A 26,867-nucleotide genomic window follows, 5' to 3' on the forward strand; every position below is an offset into this window, starting at 1 on the left:
AAGCATTCTTCCAAATGTGTTTATTTGTGTAAATCAGTACAAAGAAATGTACACAGATTTGGAACAACTCGAGGGTGAGTAAATGATGACAGAATTTTTATTTTTGAACTGTCCCTTTAATGTCAGTGCGTCTAGCATATAACCGAGGAAAAAAGCAAAGGTTTTATGACTTACCCCATTTCCTTGATTGTACCCATAACCGCCAGAGAAATTGGTATTCTGACCATTAAAATGTTCTTGCTGCAATAGGAAAAGCAAGCAAGGTTATTTTCATAACTCAATTTTAACCCTAATGGTTTGCATGAATAAAATGAAAGATTTTGACTAAACAAATGTACCTTATAGTATTGGCTCATTGTTACACCCGTGGGAGGGTACTGGCCAGAGCCCTGCTGTCCCGGCATCCTTTGTCCGGGGTAGTTGGGAGAAGGAAGAGCTCGAGAAGCATTGGGATTAGGGTACTGCCCTTGCTGGTTGGGAAACTGACCATTGGGACCAAATTGCTGACCTACATAACTGGGCTACAGAAACAAATACAATTGCTTAAGCAAAACAAAAATGCCTGCTTTACGTTTTAAAAGCCAGCATTCCAAACTTGGTGGTCTTACCTCTCCTGGATATGGCCTCTTGGTTCCCTGCATGGGCATGGATTGAGGTCTGGGGCCGGGGTAACCCTGCTGGGGCATCCGTTGGGCGTGGCCACCGAAGGGCACCATACTGGGCCCTCTGGGCTGGTTCATGCCCATAGGCGGTCCACTCATGTTTGAACTATTCATACCAGCACCCATACCTGGGTTCATGCCTCCTGCCATGGACGGAGGGCCTCGGGGCCCAGGCTGGTTCATGAACTGGCTATTGTAGCCTTGCGTAGGGCCCATCTGGAAAGAGGAGCAGACCTATGGATAGAGTGGAGAGCCAAATGAACATACGCAGCCACATGTAAAAAAAAGAAGCCAAATGCCTCCATGAGCATATTTATATATTTTTTTATAAAGTGACCAACCTGGTTGTACTGGTTAATATCTTTGTTGGTTTCTTGCATGGCAGCAACGGTAGCCGTGGCAGTGGCTGTTGCCGTGGCCGCCGCTGCAGCAACTGCAGCAGCGGCCGCAGCAGCAGCAGGTTGTGTGAAGTCAGAAGGGGGTCGCGTGTGAGGGGACATGCCTATCCCACCTGGTGCATTCGGACCACCGGGGTAACTAAATAGAAGAAAATTCACATAAAACTTCAAACGACAGAGAATCGTCTCTCTTTTGCAACAACGAGCTTCAGAAAAACTCTTCTTTCTAGAATTTCTTGGAAGTGTATTACAGTATGTGCTTGGCACAACATAAAGGTGATATCATCCTTTTCAAGAAAAACATCCTTGAAGCGAGTGCTGGCTTGGCTTTAAAACCTTGTGTCAAATACCCCTAATGGGAAACTCTGCTGTAGCTTATTGAATCTCCCAGAACGTTACAAAGCAACACTCCCTTCTTTGTCAAACAATTTCCCATCATCCCGCCTGGAACCATCCATCTAACGCTCTGTTGAAACATTACCTTCCACCAAAGCCTCCTCCTCCGGGGTGCCCTGGACGACCATACATCCCTTGCTGCATGTACGCCTGGTTGGATCCCCCTTTGGCTGCAAACTGTTGCTGTTGGCCAGGGAACTGAGGTGAGTTGATCCCTGGGTTGTTGGCTGACATACCTGACCCCAGTGCATTACCCCCAGGGTTCATGGGATTGTTGGTATTGGCCATGGGGTTACCCAATACCTAGATCAAAAGCATGTAGGTTTTAAAGATCAACATTATCGATATCATAGTTTTCCTTTCGTGCACCACAAGACTCACCTGACTCTGTGACGTGTTGGTAACTCCCCACACCGTCGTAACCACCGACAACGAGCCTGGGGCCTGGTTAGCGTTCTGTTGCCAGGGAACGCTGTCATATGGAAAGGACCCATCACTAAAACAAAGTTCAAACAGTAATGCGATATTAGTAGCACTGAACGCAAATATGCAAGAGTGAGTTGGTTTACAGAATAAAAAAACTCCCTTCCTGACTAAAGCACTTTTGTTTTTCCATGAAAATTAAATCGAAACATTTGTTCAAGACATCTCTCCGTAAGCCAACACAGCCCCGGAGCACAAAATGTTCTGTAAAACATCACTAAGCTGGTGGATTTCCTCACTTTTAACACTCCAGACACCCTCTGCAGCTCGGCTTTCTCTGGCCATCTATCAAAGAATAACTCGGTCGACCTTTAGCTGACGTACCCAGCTTATCATGTTTTATCTTCCATTGTTTGGAAAGCTGTGAGGAAGGAATTCTTCAATGCAACCTTACGTCATGTTAAAAGCTTGGTCAATAGCTGCTTGGAAAAGGCCAGACTTCGAGATCACGTGGCACCTAAAAACTAACAATTCTGTCCTGGATCACCGCACTGGGCCTGTAACTCTATTTCGAGAGGAAATTCAGTTCTGAGAAAGCAGCTATAGGGGCTAGAACGCTGTGGGTATAAACAGGTCCTGGAACAGCTCCAGAGGGTGTTGGTTAGTGATTTAGAGAACAGGGTTTTGTCTGAGTACTGACCCATGAGAGAGCGAGGGCTTCATGGAGTTCATGGGCGGCTGCAGGGGCACTTTGCCCTGTGGATCGCTCTGACGATTCTTCTGATGCCGCAACAAGAGCAGCCGACCCAGCTCCTCGCACCAGGATGACAGGAGAGCTGCGGAAACGGAGAAAAACAGAGAAACAGAATCTTGAGGACAGAGAAAAAGCATCTTTGAGTTAAATGGCAATCTTGTTTATTACATTTTGTTTCCTGTTAACAGGACCGTTCTGTTTCTTTCCATAGCGATGGAATCAAAAAGTGTACATTTAGGATGCCATTCATATCTTTAGCACAGACGGCATGAGACTAACTAAATAATTTGAATAATCTCTTTGCAAACATTATTAATGCAGTGTCTCTCAAATTTTGGTCAGTTCCAGTCTTATACACTAGAGGTCACAACACTCCATTAGAGGCAGATGCAGTTGGAAACCTCTCTGACTGCTTGTCAGCATGCCTTTCTCAGGATCATATATATGCTTTTCATCTGCGCTGCACTGTAAGCACTGATCCTACTACAAAAGACCGTCTTCCCCTCTCGTGAAGGGAGGATGGTGGAGGAGACAGGGAGAGAAAGAGCGAGAAATGGAAGATGAAAATCAGGGTGAATCATGCTGATGTCGTCTCCTGGCAGCACTTTTCTCTTGAGATCTGACAAATGAGCATCTCGAAATGGCGAGTCGGTTCAAGGTGGCAGCAGATGGCACGGATCCGGATCCAGCCCTAATCAATTCTACATGCAGCATATGACTGAAACACTGCATTTAAGTGCTCGCCGTACAAATGTCCCTTACATTTTTCCACTGACATGGTTCATGTACTCACGCGCTGGTGATCTTGATTTAGATTTTTTAAAGCCTTATTGTGTCTTAAAAACAGCGGTTGCTAACAAGTTGCTAAAGCGACTACTTCCTTTGGCAGTAGTTCACAATTATGTGGCAAACCTGATCATCAGTCTCTTGCATAGCATGTGCAATGTTAGCTTTGATAAAACATGATGTGTTTATGAAGTTTTGATGTGTTTATGTAGTTTTGATGTTCTCTGGAACGATTGACAGTGTGATACAATATCAGAATTTTAAAAAATGAATTTGCATTAGATGCCACAATTTATTGGTAGGGCTGTAAACCAATTAGTCGTGATTAAATAAAAGTTTTTGTTTACATAATATCTGTGTGTTGTGCAAAATAATGTTGTATATTTAAATCAATTCAAACAAACGCATGTATAATTTTAGGAAAATATATAGATATTTGTTTATGAAATAGTTATATTTTCACATCCTATAAATATAAAACTGTATTTAAAGAGTTTGGTTCCACAATTTCAAAAATCATGTTTTTTATTATGCATTCCAATTAATATTAATCAAACTGCAGATGGTTTGTTTAGATTAAAGCAAAATACAAAATACCAAACAAACACAATAAAAACATGATTTTTGAATCTCAAATTTGGAACCAAACTTCATATACACATATGAATATTTATTTTATATACATACATGTATGTATTCATATATACAAAATTATTATACACAGTACACACACATGTGTTATGTAAACAAACAAAAAATTGTATACCACTTTTATACAGTATACAGCCCTAGCACAACCAAGACATTCTTTGTCTGACAGAATGTTGTCAGAATGTGTTTGAAGTATATTTCCAAAATAAAAGGCACCCGTGTTATACAGTAGAATGAATTGTTTTTAAATAAAAAGGCTGCATAACACAGACAGAACAGAAACAAAAGGCAGGAACAGTTTCAGTGGTGCAGCATCTCATGTCTACCTCTGCCATCAAACAGATTCTACAAGGGACCTTATAAAATATTCCCTTTCCCTTAAAACGAGTTCATACATGGAACAATGCTTCTCTGTCAAGTCTAAATCTACTTCACAGACAGTAGATGAGTAAAAAAAGCACAGGGGGTGGTGTCGAGGGTCCAGAACGTCTCTCTCTTTCTCTCTCTCAGAGTCTGGTGTAGAGAGACAGATGTCTGTCTTGGCTCTTTCCTCTTGAAATCGATCAGCCAGTAATGACTACTAAGACTGCTCAGCTGTCTTCTGTACATTTATTGCTGGGAGAACCAGAAAAAGCACACGCCCAGCTTAAAAACAACCACCGATGTGCGAGCAACTTATTTTCCGCAGATGGCTTTTTTGTTAGTCATTTCATGTCAAACCATTCCAGAAGAAGAAATCCAAGGACCCTTATTGCATTGCTGTATTCAGACTGGAGTTCTTTCAAAAAACAGCTTTAACTAACTTTAATATCCCGGCAGCACCTGACTCACTTTCCCTTCCCAGTTCAAACGCGCAATTACAGAAAATCGCGTTTGTGTAAATATATCAAAGGTCTCTGTTTCAAAGAGAACGCTTCTCACCTCTCCGCGACAGGCGTGAAAGCTGTCCCAGCAGGATTCCAGAGGAAGGCTGGAATCACCCACCTACTTCAATGAGAATTATTCTACCCTGCCATTACAGAGAGCTTATCGGCCGGCTAAATCACTACCTCTGCATGCTGGCAACTGCTATTTTCTCACAAAAGACTAACTTGGAGCTCATATGACAGGTTACAGCCAGACACTGCCTGCCAATTTTCAACTGTTCCCCGCCTAGCAAGCCTCCCACACCTAACAAAGACTGGAGCTCTCCTGCCTCCCAAACTCAAGGAAAAACAACCAGCGCATGCCGGATCAACACAGCGTCGTCTGTCAACGTACAATATCCCACTCGCCAAGCTAAACGTATGTGTTGCTGTTTGTTTTATATTAATGAGTAACGTGTACTAAATAGGATGTATCTGACCTACAGGGATGCACCTTAAACTAAACTAGTTTAATAAAGGTTAAGTCGAGGCACTAAAAAAGTTATTAACATTTAAATGTAAAGGTAAACATAAAAGTTAATTAAAATACATAATTAATTATAAAATAATAAATCTACAATAAAACTTAAAACAAACCAATAACTGTGGACATAAAAAAGCTTAGAAACAAAAACAATTCAGTAACAAAAATACATTTTCACTAAAACAAAATCTGCGCATTGCTACTTGCCCGAAAACCTTCATTAATCACGTACTTCCATTCCTCGTAAAACACCAAACTCTGCCTGTTTTGCTCTCATCTGTCTCTTCTTTCATTTAGTCCCGTTTTATTTGCCAGACACCTGCTCCAGAAAACGTTTCGTTGAGTGTTATGTTGGCAGCTCTGTGCTGGGCATTTCGGTGGCATGGCTCTGTGTCGGGTCTATGACAGCGGGCATTATGGTGGCAGGGCTGGCTCACAGCGGTGTGCTACAGGCAGTAATCCCAGCAGAGGAGCAACCAACATAGAACGACACCAACTGCAACCAGATACTAAAGCTGAAGTGTACTTACAACAGCCAGATTCTAATACAATCTCAGACTTGGCATACTTGGTATGCTGTTTATCACAACAGAGCGGCTACAATGACTGATGTTAAACACGGTGTAATAAAGTAATTTCAGGGTAAGAACACATACATTAACTGTGTTTGCACATTAATGGCTCACTGTGTCATGTTGTGACAAAACACTTGAAAACATTAGATTTCTGTGTGATGCTTGCTCCTGAAAACTCACTGTTATGAGGCTGGTTGCCAGGGTGATGTAGTGCGGTTGCTATGGTGTCCTGGGAGGTTACTAGGGCATTGCTAGGAGGTTGTTTAAACTTTGCTGGCACTTTGGGTGGGCAGACAGACATTTGGTAGCGCTGTAAGATTCATTCAATCTACACAAGCTCCAAAACAAACGTCTCTGTTCACAGTGAGTCATATTAGCCATGTTCTGCTGTTCCTAAAGGTGCCAGACTGCTCTACTCTGCAGCAGAAACAGTCTTACTGAGAGGACAACAGCCTGTGGCTCTACAGACTTTTGGCAAATCAAAGCGTTGAGACAGACACTACATAAACCAACCCTCCCGCCCTCTCCTCGTCTGCTCTTTGTCTACCGAAGAGACTCTTCAAGCAGGTTTAGTTGGCTTTGAATAACTGACCAGGGTAAATCCCCAAATGATCCGGGTGTGTAGGGAACCCAGGTCACCTCAGTTACCCAAATCGCCTCCAAGAATGCCTGCCCTCCGTTCCTTCCCAGGTTGGCCACTTTATCTCTGCCAGCACCCCATCTCGGCCAAACTCTCATTTCTCACTTGGTTTTACTGCCCTTAGCACCTCATAATAAGCGATTCGATTATGATGTTGCTAATAAAAAGTGTGTGGCTGCAAATAGAGGTTAGGATAATGGCGCGGGGCCAAAACCAAGCAGAATGAAGTGGAGAATAGTACTGTTCACTGCAATTCACTCGAATGCACCGGTTATTTAGTTAATGCACAGGGACAACAAGTGGTGCATATATTATAGAGGAATAACATTACAAGTCCTCAAAGATATATTAACACACACTCTGTGAGTGTGTCACAGTTCAGAATGACACCACAGTTTATTGGCAGACATGGCAGACTAGTTCCTCAGTGCAAAAAATCCAACCATGCTGTTCACATGGCTACACTGTGTCTACTCTTCATCTTCTCCTATTCAGACCATCGTATCACAAAACCAATGAGTCGAATCCAACTGCTGATACTGTACGTGAACAGAATTCTGGTTGAAATAACTGAAAGATTTACAAAAGTGTGTTAACATTATTTTCTACATTATGTATCATACATAGCATGTAAAAATGTGTTTATTTACAAATATACTGTTGCTTACTGTTAAAGGAACAGTTCACCCCAAAATGAATATTCTGTCATGAATTATTCACCCTCTAGTTGTTCCAAACCCGTTTCAATTTATTTGTTCGGTTGAACACAGAAAAATATATTTGGAATTATGTTAGCAACCAAAGGTTCGGTGGCACCATTGTGTCATTTTTGTGTTCTGTTGAACACATAAGATATTTTAAGGAATTTAGGAAAGCAGTTCTTGGGCACCTTTGACTACCATTTAAATTGTTCCTACTATTAAATTTTGCTAAATATCTTTCTTTTTCTTCAACCGGAACAAAGACATTTATAAAGGTATGAAATAACATAAGGGCGAGTAAATTATTTTTGGGCGAACTATCCCTTTAATACATGTTTGTTTATAATATATTAATGTTAAATTATAATTGTAAAAATGAACGAAAAGAATAATAAATGCAGTTAAAGTATGGATCATTAATATTTAATGGCATTAACTAATGTTAACAAATGTAATCTTATTGTAAAGTGTTACTGACATTACAATAATAAACTTTTTATACATTCTTACTTTTGTTTCTTTGCATGAAAGATATCATAATGTGACTGCAGGTTCTACCTCAAATTGTAGATAATCTGTCTGTCTAAGATATTGGGTCACTATGCCTAGTTTTCCCATATCCACTCTAAACTCCTGCATCCAAAGTACTGCAATCTGTTAATGCAGGTCTTTCCCAGTGTGTAAGCAGCTTAGGGAGAACTTCCCAACAGCGTTCAGAGAGAGATTTGTGTAATACCACCGAGACCATACACTAGATGAAAACTACATGCTTGTTGTGGTATACACAAAGAAATATTTGAAAACTGAATTAAGATTCTAATGAATGCATACACAAGGATTATACGTTATTTGCAAACATTTTGTCTGAGATGAAAGTCAGCCAAATAATTATTTTAGATATTTTTCGAACAAATTATTCCTCAAACTGAATTTGGAAAATGTGAATAAGATCCTTTCTCAGACTGCATGTTTTTTCCCTTGTATCCAGGGCCCTGTGTTCAGGCTTACAGCTATTAACTAATGACACAGCGCAGGTCCTCACTTATGAAAGAGACTCGCCTATTAATTAAGGCCAGTACTGGACCTGAGTGTAAGCTACACACATACAAGTTATTAGGAGTTATTAGCTAGAAGGCCACAAAGTGACCTTAACTCACACAGCGTGGTGTAACCACTCAGAACAGCTCTATCCAGTACTGCACAACACACTCACGGACGGGTAAACAATGTCAGAATAACTGAGATTAGGAAAAAACATAAACAGGTGTAAAACACAACCACAGAGCAGGTGCTTGAATAATACATTATTTTATATTTCTAAAATACACTGTTGGATGTTGGTGTCTGTTTCTGTTAGTGACAGATGTGATACTGTTACACACGCTTCTTGCAGCGCAGTGACATCTGCACAATGTACTTCGCTGTCTTTTCCTGAGAATAAACGGCTTGATGCTCTTTCAAACTGCGAAAGGAATCTGAAGCACACGGGACAGTGTATTGTGGGACTGCGCAATAATGGGAAGGCATGACTGGTGAAACAGGAAGAGCTCACAGAAAGACTTTTGATCCAGCACACAACACAAGGCAGCCCCGGAGGTGACAGACATACGGATGAAGGCTAAAAAAATGTCACAGAAATGGACGGCTAAAACATCATTCCTGTTCAATGAGCTGCACAGTCCTAGAAAAAGAAGAAAACGTTGACAGTGCATTGACTGGCTTCATAAAAGACGACAGGGAATAAACATCCCGAGCTGATCTGAGATGACATGAGTCTGTGAAACAGGTATGGATGCTCAGTCAGCAGCCAATGACCCCCCTGCACATCAACACCCCCACAACAGAGGAAGCAAATAAAAAGCATCTGCGTCACTGCGACTCATCTCCTGTGACTGCGCACAAATGAGAAAAAAAACTGAATGAATGCCCATGGTGACGATGAACAGAGAGAGAGGGAGAGAGAGCTCTCCACAAGCCAAACAATGCTAGAACACAGAAGAGTACCTGTGTCACTCTGACATCTCCTGCAGGTGGTGGTTTCTGTAGGGTTCAAATTCAACAATTTACTCAAGGGGGCAAAGCAACATCAAGACAACAAAGTATCAGAAAACAGAGTTGACGTCATCGATGGGTGAACGGATGTCCTGGTTGAATTGATATGAGCTCTGCTGAATAATACTGACCCAAGGGCTGTTTTATACTACATGGTCAATGGTTTCTAGTTTGACTCTGGTTATTACAGTAGCTGGTTGACGTGGTGGACCTAGCAGCTGGTCAGACCACTTGTGGTGATCAATCTAGGTTTTTGGCAGAGCCATTGAGAGAGAGAGTTGCGCCAACGGATGTTCAAAATTTTTGCGTGTCACGTGATTCATGGAGCCTTTGGATAGTTCCAGGAAGTTAAGTTTTCTCTTCAAATGCTTCATTTCATTATTTTATTCATTAAATGACTTGCGCTTTAAATGGGTTAAAGGTTTACCTCAATTGGCCTGCTTAGCCGCAGCACCATGCGTTACTAGTAACTTAAGGGAATTATTGGGAGCTTCCATGAACCGCCATTGCCGTGAAAAAACTGTTCCATTGGAGTCAACTGAGTTGATGCGACTCTCTCTCTCAACGGCTCTTGTTTTTGGAACACAATGGTGGATTGACCAGCTTGCACCAGCTAAAAACAGCTAGAAACCAAGTACTGTGTTTTAAAAATGAGTCACCAGCTGTTTTTTTCCAGCAGGGACTAACAGGGCCCTGGTTCCGCAATGAAGAGAGCTAAACTTTTGCTGAACGAAACGCTGACTTCTCTTCTTTAAAAAATGTGTAAAATCTAAATTTCCTGAAATATTCCAAGTTGCTTGCACATTTGTCAGAAATTTTAACTTTTGTTTTACTTCAACATATATACATAACTAGTAATTGTCAGTAAAGAAATGACAAACAATAATGATATTGTCTAAAAATGCTATTAGCAACTCCTTACATGACATTTCAAATTTTACATCTACAAAATAGCTAAACACGTCACATATACAGCACAGAAGATTATAAAACGCAGCAGTGTAATTATAGTTTCATTTATATGCAAGGATGATGACACTTCATATGACTAACACACTTGTCACAGTACGAGAAAAAATTCTGAATATCAAATTAGTCAGCTATCCTTTATTTCTCTCTTGGAAAAGTCAATATGACCAGACATTCTCTGAGACACGACCGCTGTGATTAGCTTACTGCTAAACATGTATTTGCAGATTTTGAACAGTTCAAATGTTGTCACAATCATTACTTTTGCATTTTTGAGTAAACAAAAGCAAAGCTTAATGACTAATCAGACTGGCATGGGGAAGTAATTTATACCAGCTTAAAGCCGAGAGTCTGTGTGTTTGTGATTACAGTGATTATCACAAAAACCATAACCATTACCATAAAACAGCAGCAACAACAATCTAATGAAAGCCATTAATGTTCAATAAAGTTATATTAATAATTAATTCTTCAACCAAGTAATATAGGAAATATAGCTGTTTACAGCTGTCAAGCAACATAACAATTTAGCACATTAATCTTAAATGTGGTCTCAAATTTGCATTTACATTTATCCGCATTCAAGCAGAATCTGCTCATCCAAGCAGGATTTGGAGTCAGAGCTATCCATTATACTGTATATATAATATATATGCGATTCTTTTCAATGCATAGTGATCCTTTACAGAAATGTTATGGCTTGTTTAGTTTGCTAAAATAGTCTACTTCTTACAGCATTTACAATATTCACTTTGTATCCAGGGGCAACAGTAAATGTTTGCATTTGGCAAACGTGCACTTATCGGGTCTGTGGATAATTTATGAAATGCATTTGCTACTGTCCAGACCGCTTTTTGACCTTGGTTGAAATAAAACGTTTCTGTTAGCAAGCTGTTAAACAAGGTCTGTGATATCCATATAAAAAGATTGTTTATAGAAACATAATGTAATATTTACTCTGTTCCCCCAAAAGATTGTTTTTAATCTGAGGTCCTACCTCATTTGTCACTTCGGCCATTTAGTGCAAGTGCAGCAATAAAGTAGACACGTATTATATATCTGTTTTCCCTTTGATAATATGACTAATTTATAATTTTATGCACATGATAATTGACAATGAACATAATTAATAACAGTAGTCTTAATTATACTTTCAAAGCAGCATCCCTCCTTTAATATCCCAAGAGAATGTCTCATAACACTTTACTGAAATAAAAATAATAATGTCTTATTAGCGTGCAGAAGAAACTAGTGTACTTTTACATAGCTTAGAGAATTTGAACTCATCTGTATGCTTAAATGCTAGAATAACATTAGCATGTTTAAAAGAAGCCGGCAAACCGAAACAGCATATGTGCCAAAAGCAGAGAGCTATTAAAAGCTCTTCATTGCTGAGGAGGAAGTTTCACACACAAACAGCAGGATCTTGATTATAGCAAACCATTGTTTATTCCCCCATCAATTCAAACTCTGAGACTAAGAGAATAAACCTAAACTTTAGTTGAACAACAACTGTAGATTTTACCTCCAGCGGCCTATTATCCTTAATAGGATGGCATTTAAAGCATCTTTGCAGTCACAAACACATCCAACTATAAACGTTGTGTTAAGATCCGGGACATATTGTAGAAAGCGCTCAGTTGAAGCAAGGTTTCTGCTAGCTAAATATACAGGGGCGTAGAGAACGTTGTAAAAGGGTGGACACATTCCAGCACTAATAAAAATTCCCAAGTTCATTCATGTCATGCATTCAGGGAGATAACAGTCCCCTGCCTTTTTAAATCATTCCTATGTCTCACCAACCATAAACAGTCCCTGCAGAACCCTAAATGCAAACCTGCCCTCTTTCCAATGATTTACAGCACTGTAAAGAAAGAACATGCATGTGCAACAAATACTATCCATGCACAGAGCAAGAGAGGATTCTCCTTTAAACTGGTTGAGCAGTTGGAGCCATGCTGTCGCCAGGCTCATGTCAAACTGCTAAAAGACTGACAAAAACACTGCGCCTCAAGTAGGTCAGCTCTCCTCCTGGATATAATCAAGTCCACTCTGACCCTCTATGTGTGAGTGTTTTTCTGTGTGTGGGAGACAAGGAACTAGGTCAAATCCAGTCAGCTGTTACAGCTCTATCACGTGCAGGACTTGGAGATGCGCTTTATGAGCCCCGTTCAATTACGTAAAAAGTGCAGGGAAGAACCTCATCCACAGCACCTCACACATTGTGCTCGATGAAAGGATGCAGTCAAAGAAACCGTTTACTCCCAAAAAATGTTTACTCTTCCTCATGTTTGTTTTAAATCTAGCAGCAATAGCAAGTTGCTCTTTTCCGCACAATTAAAGTGGATAGGGACTGGAGCTTTCGAGCTACAAAAAGAGCACCAAAAAGCATCATAATAAGAGTCCGTATGGTCTATACACTTTATTCGCTATATTCAATCTTGCATAACAGCCATTCGCGAAAATGCAGACGAAGTTGCATTGTTCCACACTATGAAGGTGGATAGGGACTGGAGCTTTCAAGCTACAGCAAGAGCAAAAAGCAGCATAAACCTAGTCCACATGGCCTAGTCTTGCTTAGCAGTCGTTAACTTTCATTGCATGAAAAATATCTATCAAGTAGACGCTAAGGAGTCACGAGTTTTGAAAAGACATGAGGACGAGCAAATGTATTCCTTCATCACAAGAGCACAATCTGCAACACAATCCAACACCGACTACTGTACATGTCACGTGCGTTCAGCCTCGCTCTGACTTACCAGCGGCCGAGCTCTGCCTCTGTGCCTCTCATCGCAGTCTTCTCATTGCACAGAGAAATGGGATTTAAACAGCAGGCAAAGGTGAACTCCAGAGAAATCTACAAGCTCTCTCCCTATCTCTGTCTCTGATTGTCTGTTTCTCAGGGGCACCCTGGCGCTCTCTGTTTTCTCTCTCTTCGCCTGTCCAGCGACTGCACAATGCGCATCAATTATTCAGCAGCGCTCTCTGGGTTTCCAGTGCAAAGCCAATCACAGATGGAGCTCTGTGCTAATGGGCTCCTGCTATACCTGGCTCCTCTGCTCGAAGACGAAGCCCACGGGGAATCAGGTTAAGCGCTTGAAAACTTCACACACGCACACCCAGAGAGAGAAAGCGAGAGAGTTCTTAGAAGATATATTAGTGGTTTTCATGCAAAGATAATGATGTTTACATCCAACCCTAGAGCTAAACAACCCCCAACAGAAACCTTTAACATTATTAGATTTAAAGAAAAACATGGCCGATTTAGAAGTCTTAGTCAATTTTTGACTATATTAGTGAGGATATTTTTTTAAAGACACTCTGGTCCTTACAAGTACATGCAAACCTGTACACAGACACACAGTGCTGGTAAATCAAATGCCTGTAAACGGTCTGCAATGCGAAACCACAAACTGAACATGAAACAACCCCGTTGTGTTTCAAAAGGGTTAAAAAGGGGGGGGGGGTGCAGGGGAAGAGAAAAAAAATAGAAAGAAAGAGCAGCAAATCTCATCTCACCTCACGTGTATGATGTTAGTGATGTCCACATGCTCTGTGGTCCTTTATCTAAGAGCCTTATTACTTAGACATGGATGCACAGATACATGAATGAAACCACACACACACACACACACACACACATACATTCATGCAGTGCTACATCCACTATGCCAGAAAGGCGGAAGGAGGGGGGAAGGATGGGCGGCTCGCATTTCAAACTTGCAAAGGGGGAGGCGGGGACTATCATAGCAGAGGCAGACAGGCTGTATCTTGGCTCGTGACCAAAGCATCAGGAGAGGATATAGACAGAGAGAGCAAACAACAAGCTCGAATCAATTCAGTTTAAGCCGTGTTTGCAGCCCGCGATTACTGCTACCAAAGCACGAATCCTGCCTATTGAAACGCTTAATCACACGACAGTGATGTATAAATCCATCAGACCACGTGCGCTAATGAAGCCCGGGGCTGGTGGGCGTCTCTCCCGAGTGTCAAGCGATGGTGAAATTAATGGAAACCGTGTTAGCTTTTAACGCTAAGTGCCTAACTTGACACTTGCTAACACTGCTAATTACACACATCAAAAAGTGTTGAATATCAGAAAGAGATCCAGCACTTCCCCGGGCCGTCGAAAGCACGGCTCCATTAATGAATTAATAAATAGCTATTCTTCAATCCTTGAATTAGCGTGGCATAGTCGGCACAGTATAAAGAGCGGGCTTTTCCCACGCGACAATTTCCACTTGCCCCAAAGTGCGTGTAATTCTTTTAAAGCTTCCAAACAGGACTTACAATGTACCACGATGCATCAGGGCCCCTGCGCGCGCTGTCTGCGTCTCTCCGGCCGGCATTGAAGCGGCGCGCGTGACGGATACCTTTAATATCACACTACGAGAGGGCGAAATAACTCAGAGAAAATGAGAAGACATGTGAAGGCTACAGGCTACGTGAAAAAAGGAGGTGAAGCTGGTTCAAACAGGAACTTGAGCTTCCTTTAACTAACAAAGCTGTGAGTCATAGCTCTCCACCGACACAGTAAATGGCTCTTCAGCTCTGCATTTTACTCTTTTTAACATTAAAGCAGACTTGTAATGGATACCTAGAGGCATGTGCGCCCTTCAAGTGCTTCTTTAAATATATATATACATATCCTTAAGCCCTAAGCTGCGTGATTATAGGTTTTAATGCTTATGATATGAAACTGCATTTGATTGTCTCAATTGGATCAATGTGAGGTTGTAAAATGTGTTTGCAGTTTTGCAAACAATATATAATAGGTCGTGTCTGCACTAAAACTATCATTTTCCCCCTTTGAACAAATCTTACACTATCTCACCAACATAAAGTGAGCAAGAACTGTCCCTGGTGCCTAAAATCAAAAGTGTGTGATGCCACTGATAATAATCTAGTGTAATAAAAAACCATCCGTATACTAAACTAAAAGAAAAGGCACAAGGCTCCTTGTTTCTAGAAGAAAAAAGCATATCTGGAGCATCTGGAAATTACTGAACTGTTGCGAAGTGATTACATCAGAAGATGAAAACAGAATCTGTCGGAAAACTGGTGAAATAGATACCAATAGATATTAACAGAGGAGATTGTGACCCACTAAATACCTACTGTATACTTTGATGTAGCTCAAAGACACAGTAGATTTTTGAAGCGCTAACCGAGAACTGTAGGCAGAAGGAGAGGTGGGCAGGGTTTGTGGTCTCTCAAACCAACGGGGAGGTCCCCGGGCTTGAGTTTCTTGTGAATTTGCACTTGTCTCTTCTCTGTAAACCACACGTATGTACGTGACATGTGAATTACAGCTGGGCTCTGGAAAGTGATCCGCCACCCTCGACATGGCGGATTGGTTGCTCTCTTGACGTGCCTTCCAGCTGGGCTGATTTACAGCCTGCTGACAGACATTCTATGTAGAGCAGCATTGAGTTGAGAGGTCGGTTTCCCTTCCAACGTTCAGAGAACAGCCAATGCGTCAAACTTACGTTGATAAGCAGGTGCGTCAACCAACTACATCCGTGAACACAGACAAATTGGGGCCGAAAACGTGAATAGGAGTTCCATTGAAAGTGAACTGATCATTAAAATAGGGCGGCATCGCTCGAGAGTAAACCTGTCATTAAAGCTCTTGTTTTAGTCACAAAACTAAATCTGGAAGCAAATCACTGTCTGACGGCGGGTGTTATACTGTACACTTTTTGACCTGCCAATTAAAACTCTATGCAAAATTGCACACATACTTAACCACTGTTTTTTGCTTGGGAACAAAACAATGGAGTTTGTGAAACTGATGCCAGCGATTTCCTTAAATGAATTCTTTAAATGCTGAATAAAGATAAGAAAACCAAAGCATTGTTCAAATTTGTGTACTTAATGTCTTCTGCACGTTATGCCAAATCTGCTCTATAACAGACTTCAAAAACACTTGGGTTGAGACACACCTTGCAATTATCTTGTCGCAACATCTCACTCGGAACAAATCTCCGTTCCTGTGTGCGGACACAAACGTGATTTGGCAAGTGCACTTTTTTCTTTTTTAAGAAAATGTTTAAGTGAGAGGTTTTTGAATGGAGCGCACAAGTATGAAACATGCCTTAATAGACCAACACATCAGCTGTCACTCTCTCAACTACCGTGCTCTCAATTTAATATCATCACGACATGTGAAGAAGAAAAGATTTGACGCTGATCTGAAACAGCAGACTGTTGCGACTGACAGCATATTATGGAAATGCAATTGTGACGCTGCGTATAGTTAACATACGGCCAATAGTGTCATCTCTGATGAGGTATTTAGCGTTTCTTTGTCTAAAATCTCTCTCTTTAGTGCCCATAGCCGTGTCTGTACAAAGTCATTATCTTATTGCACTGGCAGCAGGGTGCCAACCAAAGCCTGGGTTAAAAAGTCTGTCAGTGGCATGTAAGCGGAGCAGATCAGACTCAGTAGGAACACACACACACACAGCGGACAAATAATTCCCATAATCACAGATTAATACTGACAGATAATCCCACTGACAGAGAGGTCAGTATTCACAAACCAGCAAACCCTGACAGACTTCCTCACACACACATGTCTAACACATTTCAGAAGATCAGATGGTGATCGGATAGTATGAAGCGGGAACAGATATTTATGTAGCCTACAGTACTGATTCTATCTTTCTTTCGTCACTGATGAATAAGTGTGAGCATATAGTTGAGGAATTGTACGAATACATGTCCAGGTCAAATGTTACCTTTAAATAAGAAAACATCACATTTTACATAGAGAAAATGAAGCCTATTTTTAATTGGCCGCTTTATAATATTATTGTAATGACAGTTAAGCACTTTTACCCCAAAGTCTCATTACGGTTTTATTTGTACATTTCTTTTTGTAATTTAATTATTCTCAGTAGTGACGATACAATACACTTTGCATTACAGTAATGAGGCTTCGTTTTCTTTGTGAATTAAATAGTTCCTATTTTGTTTATTTCTTAATCTTGATATGGTGTACAATATGACCCAAACCTATTCTTCAGTTTCTTCATTCTTTCACGTGTGCTTGTTTTTCCCCATTGCCAAATTTCTCTTAAGTGTGCAGTGTCAATTGTTTTGGAGGATCTATTGACAGAAATGCAATTTAATATACATAACTGTCTTCAGAGGTGTATAAAGACCTTATACAATGAAGCATTATGTTTTTATTACTTTAGAATGAGCTATTTCCATCTACATACGCCATGGGTCCCCTATACATGGAATTTGCCATGTTGTTTCAACAGTAGCCCTAAACAGACAAATGGCTCTACAGAGCGTTTTGTAGATATTTTATCTAGATGCCGCTAAATTTCATACAATGGACCTTTAAGTACAAACATAATTTACATAGTTTTATATCACTATAACTGTTTTAAAGTAACATTAACAAGAGCTTAGACTATATCCACTGTTTAAACTTACAAGTACCTTCTGGCATTTATTAATTTTACAGGTGCTTAACAATCTTCTTTACGAGAGACCTGTAAAAAGTATTTCTGGATGCAAGTGGCTGACTTTTGGCCATCCTCACAGCCAGGTGTCAACTGCATTGTATATCACAGAGACAGCAAAACAAGACGGATCCATCCTGCAGGCAGCGACTGCCTCTCCGCGGCCCACTGATTGTGCATTGATCGTGTAATGTGGGTGTGTCGGTCTGTGGGTGAGCCAGACGCTCAACTCCGGCGCGTGGTGTCGGGTGGCCGCCCCTCTGTCGCCATCCTGCCTGTCACTGGGTTTTTCGCTGGGCCTGCACTTTATCCCTGACCCACCCAACATATATCCTCTGTGTGTCTTTTTCTTTTTGCTGGTTCTGTGTGTGTGTGTGTGTGTGTGTGTTTGTGTGATGGAGACAGATAAAGAGAGAAAGAGCGAAGAAGAGTGCGTAGCATCGAGGAGGACTGAAAATGAGAGGGATGGAACAGAGCAGGTTTATGAGACTGAGCTCTGCCACTGTCGTCTCTGTGTCTGGGGCAGCAGACGCCCTTATGATTGAGGTAAGATGGATGCCCCTATGATGCACAGAGAGAGAGGAAGTCTGAGTCATTTCTGCTTCCAGCCATTTCTTTATCATCTGCTGCTCTAAATGAATCCGCTGCTATAGAGTCAACTGTTTCTTTAGGCAGTAAATCTTTACCATCAATTAACCAAAGGTCAAAAACCTCTAATCTAAACATTCACTGTAACTGTGTAAATATAGTAATACTGCAACGCAATAGCAGGAACACACACAAGAAAAACCTTTTTGGAGGACCCAAGGTGTCCCACAGTAACCACGGTTCAAACATCCAGTTTATCTTCATTCCAAACAGCGAGCCGTGTCAGGCCTTTCTCAAATGAAGTACACTCACACACCTCAAGCCCACAGATTGCCAACCATCTATCTCTGTTTGGCTGATGCCCATCCGCAGTTCACTTTGACAAATGTACAAGAACAGGACACTCAGCTTTGGCTGAGAAGGTCAGGATTTCAAACAGAGCTGATTACAAAGCGATGCTGCTTTGCTGATGGATGACTGTTGGAAAGTGAACTATGGTGCTTTATCAATGAATTACGCGGAGGCGGTTGTGGCATGCTGGGAGCACGCGTGTCAAACGGGCGAAGAAGACAGCCTTGCAAAGTTATCGCCTCATGATGTCTTAAGGAGATGGGTGAGTGTCGGACAAAGGAATGTGAACGGATGCTAATGCATGGCCGTGCGCTGCGATCGTATAATGCCATAATTAAAAGATTTCCTGTCATGTCGCTGAATGAGAAATGTGTATTCATTACAAGCAGAGTGGCTCTCTGGGTTTAATAGCGATGATGAGTGAGGAGACACGGCGCGTAAAGAACTGGACATAGAGGCCTCACCTGCGGACTTCGGGGTGAACTTGTCGCGGTTGGCCGCGCACACGGCCAGGAGCCGATAGCCGAGGTCCAAGTCGAAACCCTGCTGTGCTGCAACCCGGCTTACAACCTGTGGGGACAGAGCAGGTGTGTATTAAAATGAGTCTTTGTGTACTTGTTTCTGCACGTGTTTGTGTCTATTATTGAAATCAGTGCGACTGCACACAGTTCTCCCGCTAAGGAAAAACAAGCTTGAAATGCTCTAAACTCACTCTTTAGCATTAAGGATATTTAATATTTCAATAGTCTACATGAGCTATATGCAATTAAGCTTCCTTGAAAATATAACCCAGACTCCCACGAGAGACACGAGAACCAGCGGCATGTGCACATCACTCAGTTCTAGCCCCCCTCCCTGCTTGTACACCAAATATCTCTCCAAAAACTACTCATAAAAGAGCAATTTTCCTTTTTTAGTGCAATCATGTGAAATATTTATACAAGTGCATGAATAATGTATTAGCAGATGAAACAGCCACCTCCAGTGATGCAGAACAGGGTTAAGGCTGTGTTGATATTTGCGGGGCGCGACTGATGAGTTTTCCCCAGAGATCTTCGCGACTGGGGCGCAGGCATCTCTGTTTGTTCTCTGAATGCCCTGATCCACAGAGACCACAGCCCACACTTGCCCCATTGAACTCAAAACTCCGGCTTATGTCAAAGCATCTCGTGACTTTCGTGGAAAACTCAGAAGCGTGTAAATAAAACCCTAAAGCTATTAGACAAAGGTGGTGACAATGCTACTACACAGATTACAAAACCAACGCTGTAGTGTTTGAATCTGACTTCCGAGCAGGTCATATATGTTTTGTAAGCTGAAGCCATATAACCGAAATTAATTTAAATGAATTATTATTATCAAAATAAATGTTTTATTAATTCATTAAAGCAAGTTTTGTGATTTTAGTAGCATAAACCTTTTAATAAATAGCTACAGTATAGACCACTTCATAGGACGTAAACAACGGCGGTCTTACTGTGTGTTCACATAGAGCGCGAATGAGGCGTCAAAAACGCGCTATTCGCGAGTAGTTTGACGCTTGAACATTTTGTGTTTACTCGCTTCATTCGCGTCATTCGCGCTATTCGCGTGTGAAATTCGCGTCATTTGCGCTATTCGCGTCATTCGCGAGTGAAATTCGCTTCACGAAATTGTTTTTACAATTTACCGGATTCTCCGACCTCCGCACTCACTTTCTTCCAAGCAAGATCCTTTTTATTCCTATTTTTTGAACACGTATCATATAGCTCCGGGTGTCCACACACTGAGATGAGCTTGTCTTTTATTTCTGCCTCTGCTCGCTACGTCGTCTACGTCACTACTCGAGCAGGCGCCTGATTGGTTAACGCGGCGCGAATTTTCGCCAAAGTTCAGATTTTTCAACTCGCGCGATTCGCGTCATTCGCGTCATTCGCGCCACATCATTCGCGCCACCTCATTCGCGCCACCTCATTCGCGCTATTCGCGCCGCACGCGTGTCTATCGCGTCTTTGCATTGACTTAACATGTAAAACACTCGCGCTTGACGCCTCATTCGCGCTCGGTGTGAACACACAGTAAGAAGACCTTCGGTTTTCAAACATTACACAAACATTTGAACAAAATACAATCAATAAAACATTTATAACAATCAAAATGTTAAACGGTTATCTTTAAGATTTCATTATATGTGTAAGACTAAAAGTGCTTTTGGACCAGTGTTTACATCTTGCCAAGTGGTCTGTAATTAAATGTATTACCCGGCTCATTGGAATGCTTGATTCTGATTGGCCAGTCACAACATTTGCAGGTTCGTTATTCCCAAATAACAACCGCTCAAAACTAATAACACACGGCAACCAGTTTTTTGACCATGTTTTTTAATAACATACTGTATATGACAATATTTTGACAAATTATTAAACCAAATTGCCTGTTTGAATGCCGTTCCTTACCTTAGAACCGAAAGTAAACAGCTTTTTCCTCACGGAAGGTCTGCATTCGGTAAAAATGAGCCAATAAAATATTTCATGTCCAGTTTTTTCTCAACGGCCTGTCTGCAATTTAGAATATAGTCCTAATGTCTTTTGAATTGTATTATATATCTGCACCAAAGTTGGTATGCGTCATTGAATTACAAGGACATACACGTGAAGTTTCAAGACAGCATTAACCCTAGCGTTCATGAGATATGACGGTTTTTAAATAATTTCTTTTAACTCTTGAAAGTTTGTCTGAAATTCGTTTCAAACATTATTCCTCCTAGTCCGTGCCGATTCCATTGATGCCTTGTTAGTAATTTTCTAACATTCGGTTCATTACTTGAAAGTATGGAGTGAAAACAGTATCTTAACCTCAAACAAATGCACGTAAAAGATCTACATTCACACACTGTAATTCACAAATGCAAGTTTTCACTCCATAGTAAAGCTCGGAAAAACGTTTCTGTTGCTGCTTATTTGACAAAAGTGGTCTATTTTCTTCAAAGCTCCGCTTGTATGATCTTTGGACCGTGCCACACAGAAGTGTCCGAACTGATTTTTTATTTTTGGGGTGATATTTTGAGAATTACTTATTCAAAGTTGACTGTGCTTGTGACATTGTATCTTTCTCATATTAAACTATTCTGACCATATGTAACGCGTTCTGCATTACTTGACAAAAACTATATTCTTGCCTTCATTCCTACTTATGCTATCTGTTTTTCAAATACATCGTTTTTCTGTTATTTTTGCTCTAAGCTCTCATTTCAGCCCGTTCGGGGATGGGCCCATTTAATGTTAGAAGCTCTGAAAGCTACCCTCGGGTTCCTCGGCACGACCCCCCACACCTCGGGGGTCAGCTGTGGCCTAATGTAACAAAAAAAAAACGACTTGTAAGTCGCTTTAGATAAAAGCGTCTGCCAAATGAATAAATGTAAATGATAAACCGCAATCCTCCAAATGGTCCAAGAGGTTGTGGGTTCGAATCTCGTGTTGGAAATTTCTATAGTATTATAGTTGGTATTAAGGGTAATAGATTTATTAAAAGAGAATTTTCTGAAACATGTTTGCTACATTCTGTTTCTAATCATCTATCATTTTCACTATTTATTATTTTATTGTCCAAAGGACATCATCAAATATGGCATGAGAGAGGCATTTAACATACGTTGTAATATTTGTTGCTCTAAAATCTCTCCAGTGCCGCATGATCTTTAATGATTCGTGTATCACGCTGCTGCAGCTGTGCCCTGCATTTATCCACAAGCTAACCTTTCTAAATTCTTAACACTCAGTACCTGCCGCTCAATTTATGCTCCACACAGGGTGCAAAACTAACTCCTTTTAATCATAAACTGTCACACATCTGCTACCAAAGCGGCACAACAAAAGCGACAAATTAAACCTGCGCCGGCAGACCTCATTCCTGGTTTAATGGACGAATAATGTTCTGATGGCTTAACAGGATTTTTGTACCAGATGAACAGCATCTCTAAAAAAGAAAATGTAGAGATATTTTTGTCCTCTACTTTTTGGATTTTGGACAGGCGGCATTTGCTGTGCTTCTGCCAAACTTTAATTTCCCTTCTGCAGCTGCGCTTGCCAAATGCAGGAGCCAGGCAGGCTGCCATGAGGGCTGGTATAGATTCCACCGGCGTTCAGAAACGCACCCTCTCATAAGCCTTTTCTGCCTAATCTCTTTTCTCAAACATGGGCCCGAAATATTAAGTGATTCAACAGAAAAGTTTGGGTCACTGAACCACACAGATCTACTCTTTTACGTTTTTGCTGCAGGGCTGAGGACGCGGGAACAGTGGCATGCAATCCATGAGAAACAAACCAATGACCCGTTTATTTCTCTCCACAGCGAAAGAGAGAGCCGACCAATGCGGATAAACAGGGACTGAAAAGAAAAGACAGTGGGACGGCGGAGATAGTTGTCATCAGTAAAGCTACTGACAGTTTGGAGATGTCATTTATCATTTGGCTGAGTGCTGATACTGTGACGCACAGAGACAATGGCAAACTCTGTATCTGCCGAGAACGGAGAGCTACCTGCTGCCTGAAGGGAAATATGTACGAGGTGCCCACATCTGTCAGCTGACATTCTTTTGATTACGATATCCAGAACACACCCACTTCACATCCTTCAGTCAGAATGCATGAGGTGTGGAAACGGTAAAAAGGGATCGACACACACATGATTTAGTAAATCTAGAGGGTTTCTGCACCAAGGGGTGGCCAGATGAACATTCTGGGGGACCAAATGAGTATTTTCTTGCTAGACAGTCACGTTTCTCTTCTAATGCATATAGACAGTACAGCTTTCACTGATGCATTTGGAGGAAGTTCTCATGCTACGCAGTTTCTTCATGTACATAATATAGCTCAATAGGTAACAAAGAGAGATTTAATCTCAAGGTTTATTTACAGAACAACAATTACTTTGTTGACATTTATTTCAATAGCTCTAACTCATGGATTCATCGAGAACATTTAATTCTAGAGGTCTAGCCAGAATGCTGGAATAAAAGACATCCAGTGGATATCAATTAGCAAAGGTATATATATATAAAATATATATATAAAATATTATTATATTTCTGCAGATGATCGGTGTGGTTATGAAAGAGAAGAAACTGACAGAGAGAGAGAGAGACGGGTGGGCAGAGGGACACATGAAGCGTGACTGTTGCTTTAACCTTCGTCAATGGCCCCTGACATGAGGACAAGATTTAAGCAGCTGCTCTTACCGTCAAACATCCCATCAGGCTTTGCTCAAAGGGCCGCTGGAAGGCTCGTGGGTCACCGCACCAGTCCAGTAGCTCTGTGGCCGCCGTCTGGAAATTGGCAGGATTCTGTAAGTGCTGTTTGAAGAGAACAAATCAAAAAAGGTTGCATAGTTATCATTGATGTAAAACAGACAAAACCTTTGTATATTACATATACAGTAACGTAACGTGTATTCGAATTTGAAGCAAAATATGTACAAATCCAAACACCATTTTGGTCACTGTAATGTATATTTTATTCATACCACCAGCATTTTAAGGGTGCGTCTGACAAAAAAGCCACCGGGTAACCCAAGGCCTCCTGGTCTGAACGCAGCTGTGCATTCTGGGCCAGATTCACCCTCCTGACAAAGACCTCAGTGTGCTTCAAGGCCTCCTCACAACACAGCAGCACCTCCTAATCCAGACTCTTCATCATCTTTTGTCCTTTAAGATGTAACAGATCTGCACCTCTGAAAGCAATAGTCAAGCAGGCTGGCCAATAAGGCGCACACAAGAGGGGGTGCTTTGTGGCAAAATTGAATGAAGAGGCTTATTCTTTTTTTATTTATTGAGCGAGGTTGTTTATCCTCCCTTCAGGATCAACCCCCCCACCCCACACACGAAATCTCTACCAACTGGTGGCGCACAAGACACGACAAGAAATGTTAACAAACAGGCAATCTGTGCATAAACACTTTATCCCTGTTTGGCTGCAACAGAAAAGGAGACTGCACACTTTGAAGACCATTATATTCCGACGGACAGACACCTCCTCTTCCGCGCTCGCAGCGAGGAAGCACCATTGTCTTCCGAGGGCGGCAGAGGTCGCCATTTGAATGGGTCGCTTTGGTGTGTGTGTGTTGACAAAGAGCTCATCTGACAAAGAGCCAATGTCTACTGCTGCAGAACCCTGCTGAGTAAATCCTGCACAGCGTAAGGAATATGTGGGCAGTGAACATTCCCCCTTTGCCACAAAAGGCTGGTCGAAAAAAATCTCCATTTTGAGGGAGCCAATTCTTTGTTAAAGCGTACATTCTGATTTTCATCCTGACCACACGATTATCAGGAATGTGGGATGGAAACAGGGGTGTTCAGGAGGTATGAAACGCATGCCGTTGTGATGGTGGGCAGTCAGTGTCAGCAAAGCTAACTTTATACTGGACAGAACACAGGTTTTAGCTCTCGACCTTTCTAATGCAAGACACACCAGGTCTCCGGACAGGCCTCCTCCATCGCAAACCAATTCTGTGTTCTCTGGACCAGGACTGATCATCTACACACATAACAAACAACATTTCTCACTCTTTTTGAGAGGGTTAAGTGCCTTGCTCATTTCATTTATTCACTCTCAAGTTGTTCCAACACTATATATTTATTTTTGTTCTGTTGAACACAGAGAGAGATATTTTGAAGAATGTGAAAAACCAAACAGTTCTGGACCACCATTGACAACCATAGTAGTTTTTTCCTCTACCATGGATGTCAATAGTGCCCAAGAACTATTTGGTTACAAATACCTCCAAATATCCTTCTTTGGCAGATTTTATATAGTTTTGTAACATATTGAAAGAGATAAAATTATAAGAGAATTTTCATTTTTGGGTAAACTTTCCCTTTAAGTAATTGAAACTTAAATTAAGCTCTTTAATCTTGAAATAATTTGAAGGGAAAGTGTACCCAAAAATAAAACTTCTGTCACCATTTACTCACCTTCAGATTGTTCCAAACCTGTATACATTTCTTTGTTCTGATGAACACAGAGAAAGTTATTTCGAAGAATGTCAGTAACCAAACAGATCTCGTTCCCCATTTACGGTCTTAGTAGGTCAATGGGAGGTGAGATCAGCTTGGTTCTTGACATTCTTCGAAATATCTTCTTTTGTGTTTGGCAGAACAAAGAAATGTATACAGGTTTTAAAACAGTAAATGACGACGGAATTTTCATTTTTGTTTGAACTATATTCATTTAACTACATTCAGCATGCTAAAATACAAGAAAAAAACAGGTAAGGTCTTGAAATATTCAGGGTAATTCCTCTCAGCAGCTAATCTATGAGAAGAAATCCCTGAACATGAGCTCATTTCATCAGTTCTACACGGGACATGAACCATGAACAAACGCCTCCTCCAGCATCAGAATACTAGTCAACATCAGCGCACATTTGTATTCACGTTCCATGTGAATGATAATTTCTTCTTGCTCACGATGAAAAGGAAAAGAAAGAGTTTCTAATTAAACTGGGCCACTGTTGCGTGTTTCACATATTATTTCCCATCACTAAATTCCTCATCATCATCTTGACAGGGCCGTTCCCTGTCTAGTAAATTGTCTTGATCCGCCCTAAACAACTGCTTATCTTGCACTGGAAAGTAAATAGTCTGAATAAAAAAGCTGTTTCTTTTTTGCTTCAAAAGAAGTGAGACGAAAGTGATCTAACCACTATTTACTGACACAGCGAATAAAAAATATCATTTCTGTGAGCGTGTAATCTAAATTGAAAGTGATAAAGAGGATCTGTCTCTTCGTCGTAACGAAAGCAAAACATGTTCCTATTGTGTAGACACAAAACAAATAAAGAGCATGATCACTAGCTGTCTTGGTGATACGGGACTCACGAGCCGGTCCTTTTAATGAATCGGTCAAATCACAGTCAAATGCTAATAGTTTAAATTATTCAAATGAATCATTCACTGAATCAACCAGATCAGTTACCGAATTAACATCTGACTCACTCCCTGACACGTCATCGCAAGTCTCATTCAAAGACCACATTACGTGTACTTAGACATACAGTATAATCAGTACAGTACTGTA

General features: G+C 41.1%; 1 protein-coding gene across 4 annotated transcripts in view; it reads right to left on the reverse strand.

The window, feature by feature from the left end:
- zmiz1a (zinc finger, MIZ-type containing 1a) overlaps positions 1 to 26,867 on the reverse strand; it is a 113,042-nt gene that overhangs the window by 8,318 nt on the left and 77,857 nt on the right. For 2 of the 4 annotated variants that reach the window (XM_079472911.1, XM_079472910.1), the window contains 9 exons: positions 24,032 to 24,145; positions 19,281 to 19,386; positions 2,580 to 2,715; positions 1,838 to 1,952; positions 1,542 to 1,759; positions 1,004 to 1,199; positions 609 to 896; positions 339 to 521; positions 175 to 240 (listed from right to left, as the gene is read on the reverse strand). In XM_079472911.1, coding sequence (XP_079329037.1) covers positions 175 to 240; positions 339 to 521; positions 609 to 896; positions 1,004 to 1,199; positions 1,542 to 1,759; positions 1,838 to 1,952; positions 2,580 to 2,715; positions 19,281 to 19,386; positions 24,032 to 24,145 — 1,422 coding nt within the window. Of the gene's footprint in view, positions 1 to 174; positions 241 to 338; positions 522 to 608; positions 897 to 1,003; positions 1,200 to 1,541; positions 1,760 to 1,837; positions 1,953 to 2,579; positions 2,716 to 13,155; positions 13,271 to 14,686; positions 14,827 to 19,280; positions 19,387 to 24,031; positions 24,146 to 26,867 lie in introns of those variants that run through there. The other 2 variants (XM_079472912.1, XM_079472913.1) reach the window with 2 other exon arrangements.

This window comes from Barbatula barbatula, assembly GCF_947034865.1.
Source record: "Barbatula barbatula genome assembly, chromosome: 14".
Taxonomy (NCBI): Eukaryota; Metazoa; Chordata; class Actinopteri; order Cypriniformes; family Nemacheilidae; genus Barbatula; species Barbatula barbatula.